Source organism: Octodon degus, unplaced genomic scaffold (assembly GCF_000260255.1).
Source record: "Octodon degus isolate 3935 unplaced genomic scaffold, OctDeg1.0 scaffold00189, whole genome shotgun sequence".
NCBI lineage: Eukaryota > Metazoa > Chordata > Mammalia > Rodentia > Octodontidae > Octodon > Octodon degus.
The window spans coordinates 4,930,250-4,932,652 of record NW_004524765.1 but is presented as its reverse complement, the minus strand read 5'-3'; the positions used below and the strand labels follow the sequence as shown (position 1 = coordinate 4,932,652).

The window sequence follows — 2,403 nt, the reverse complement described above, 5'->3', positions numbered from 1 at the left end:
TATATATGAATTAATGGGACACCTGAGTCATACAGCAATTCTATGTTTTATTATTTGGAATCTCTTACTTTGCTCTCCAGAGTGGCTCAAAAAATTTATGTTCCTACCCACAGTGATAGATGTGGTTATGCATCTCTCCAAACACTGCCAGAATTTGTTACTTTTGCCTTTTTCCTAATAGGGATTTGAAATGAGAAGAGCTATTCCTTATGATTTTAATTTTAATTTCCCTGATGATTAAGGATGTTGACTATTTTTTCTGATTTGCTAACCATTTGTGGATCCCTTTGTGAGACCTTTCTATTCATGTCATTTCCAATTTTAAATTAGATTATTGTTGTTATTGGTGTTGGGTTGCTTGAACAGAATTTTATTTTTTTAGTGAAAGTTTTTATATTCATGCTCCAAGAAATTTCTTTAGGGCATGCTTCATATCTTTGTTTCTTAGACTATAGATCACAGGATTAATAAGTGGGGTTCCTACAGAATAAAACAGGGTAACTAGCTTTTGCATTCCAGATTCATGCTCAGATGTTGGGCTCACATACATAACCATAACTGAGCCATAGAATAGTGAAACTACAGTCACATGGGACCCACAAGTAGAAAAGGCCTTCCGTCGCCCTGCTACTGAAGGAAATTTCAACACGGCTCTGAGAACCAGCACATATGACACCATAATGCAAAGGAAAGGTATAAACAGGACCAGAGAAGTTATAATTGTCCAGAAGAACTCCATCATTGGGGCTCTGGAACAGATGAGAGCTAACAGAGGACCTGGGTCACACAGGAAATGATCAATTATCCTGGAGCCACAGAAAGACATCTGAGAAATGATGGTGATGGGGACTGGGAACCAGAGGAAACCAAGTACCCAGCAGCTGATTATAAGCTTGGTGCAGAGATGTCGTGTCATAATGGAAGGGTAGTGCAGAGGCCTGCAGATGGCAAGGTAGCGATCAAACGCCATAACTTCCAGGAAGAAGCATTCTGTGGAACCCAAGGAAAAGAAGAAATAGAACTGGAGGAAGCAGCCAGAGAAGGAGATGACCTTGGAATCAGAAAGGAAGTTGGCTAACATGTTGGGGACTGTGGAGGTGACATACCAGATCTCCAGGAAAGAGAAATTGGCCAGAAGGATGTACATGGGTGTATGTAGTCTCTGATCCCAGCGCACAGCACAGATGATGGAAGCATTGCCCATGAGGGTGAGGAGGTAGACAGCAGAGAAGAGCACAAAGAGGAGGATCTGCCCCTCCCTGTGGCTGGGAAAGCCCAGGAGGACAAAGCCAGTGATGGTGCTGGAGTTGATGGGGGTGTGGAAAGTTTTCATCAGTCTGTGAACAATAACGGCTGAATATCCTGGGAAGAGCAGAAAGACTTGTTGTTTTTGTTGTTATTCAAAAGAGAAACATTTGTTTGTTCATTATTGATTCAATATGCACTACATGTTTACTGTTTGATAGGCATTTTTTCTAAGCACTGTTGATACAGAAATAATTTAAAAAGCAAAGTAAAATATTTACTTCATATTGCTTGCTTGAAGACACTCCCTTTGTTTCATCTCTTGAAATTACACTAATTTTGCTCTTTCTTTGGCAAACACTTTTTTAAGAATAAGTTGATCCTTTACTTTGTCAAAGAGCATTGTTGTGAAAATCTTTGGGCTTCTGGGTCATTCTTACATTTAGAAAGTTTCTGAATTTTTTAAAACAATATTCTTTTTTTTTTTATTTATTTGAGAGAGAGAGAGAGAGAGAGAGAGAGAGAGAGAGAGAGAGAGAGAGGGGTGTGTGTGTGGCCAGCTCAGCCCACCAGGGGGCGGGGCTGGCTGGCATGTGGTTCTGGGGGATTGAACCGCGGTCCCTTGTGCTTTGCCAAGCTTGTTCCAAGTAGGTGCCTTAGACCACCGAGCCATCTCACCAGCCCAAGTGAATGCTTTGATGATGTAGGCTCTAATACTGTTGACTACCAACCTCTTGGGTAAATCTATCAAATTTTCTGGAGTAAACAAATTACAAAAGTAACTTGAGGCCACTTGGTAGGCAAGATGACCATTATCAGTGATCTGGGAGGATTCAAAGACTTACTCTTTGAGATTCAAATGAAGTAGTGTCATTGATCTCTCTGCATTAAGAACATTACTTGATTCCCATGACAAAGGTCACTCACTTGTCCAAAAAGTATTGCCATGTCTCTAATAATCTCTGTTGTTTATTTTAATTCAGAACTTTTCTGTCTGTATCTTGATGGGGGCAAGGATGGGGTGAAATTACTTCACTTGGAGCTCAGTCCTCTATACCTCTATATGCTCTTGCTAATCTTTTTTTTTTCTTATTTAAATTTTTTTTATTTATTTATTTGAGAGAGAGAGAGAGAGAGAGAGAGAGAGAGAGAGAGAGG

The 2,403-nt window shown here is 40.2% G+C and overlaps 1 protein-coding gene across 1 annotated transcript; it reads right to left on the bottom strand.

The window, feature by feature from the left end:
* Nucleotides 1-397: 397 nt before the first annotated feature.
* On the bottom strand, nt 398-1,339 carry LOC101583747 (olfactory receptor 11G2-like). The gene has a single exon (XM_004644052.2). The coding sequence runs from the start codon at nt 1,331-1,333 to the stop codon at nt 398-400; it is 936 nt and encodes a 311-aa protein (XP_004644109.1). The 5' UTR covers nt 1,334-1,339.
* Nucleotides 1,340-2,403: the final 1,064 nt, after the last annotated feature.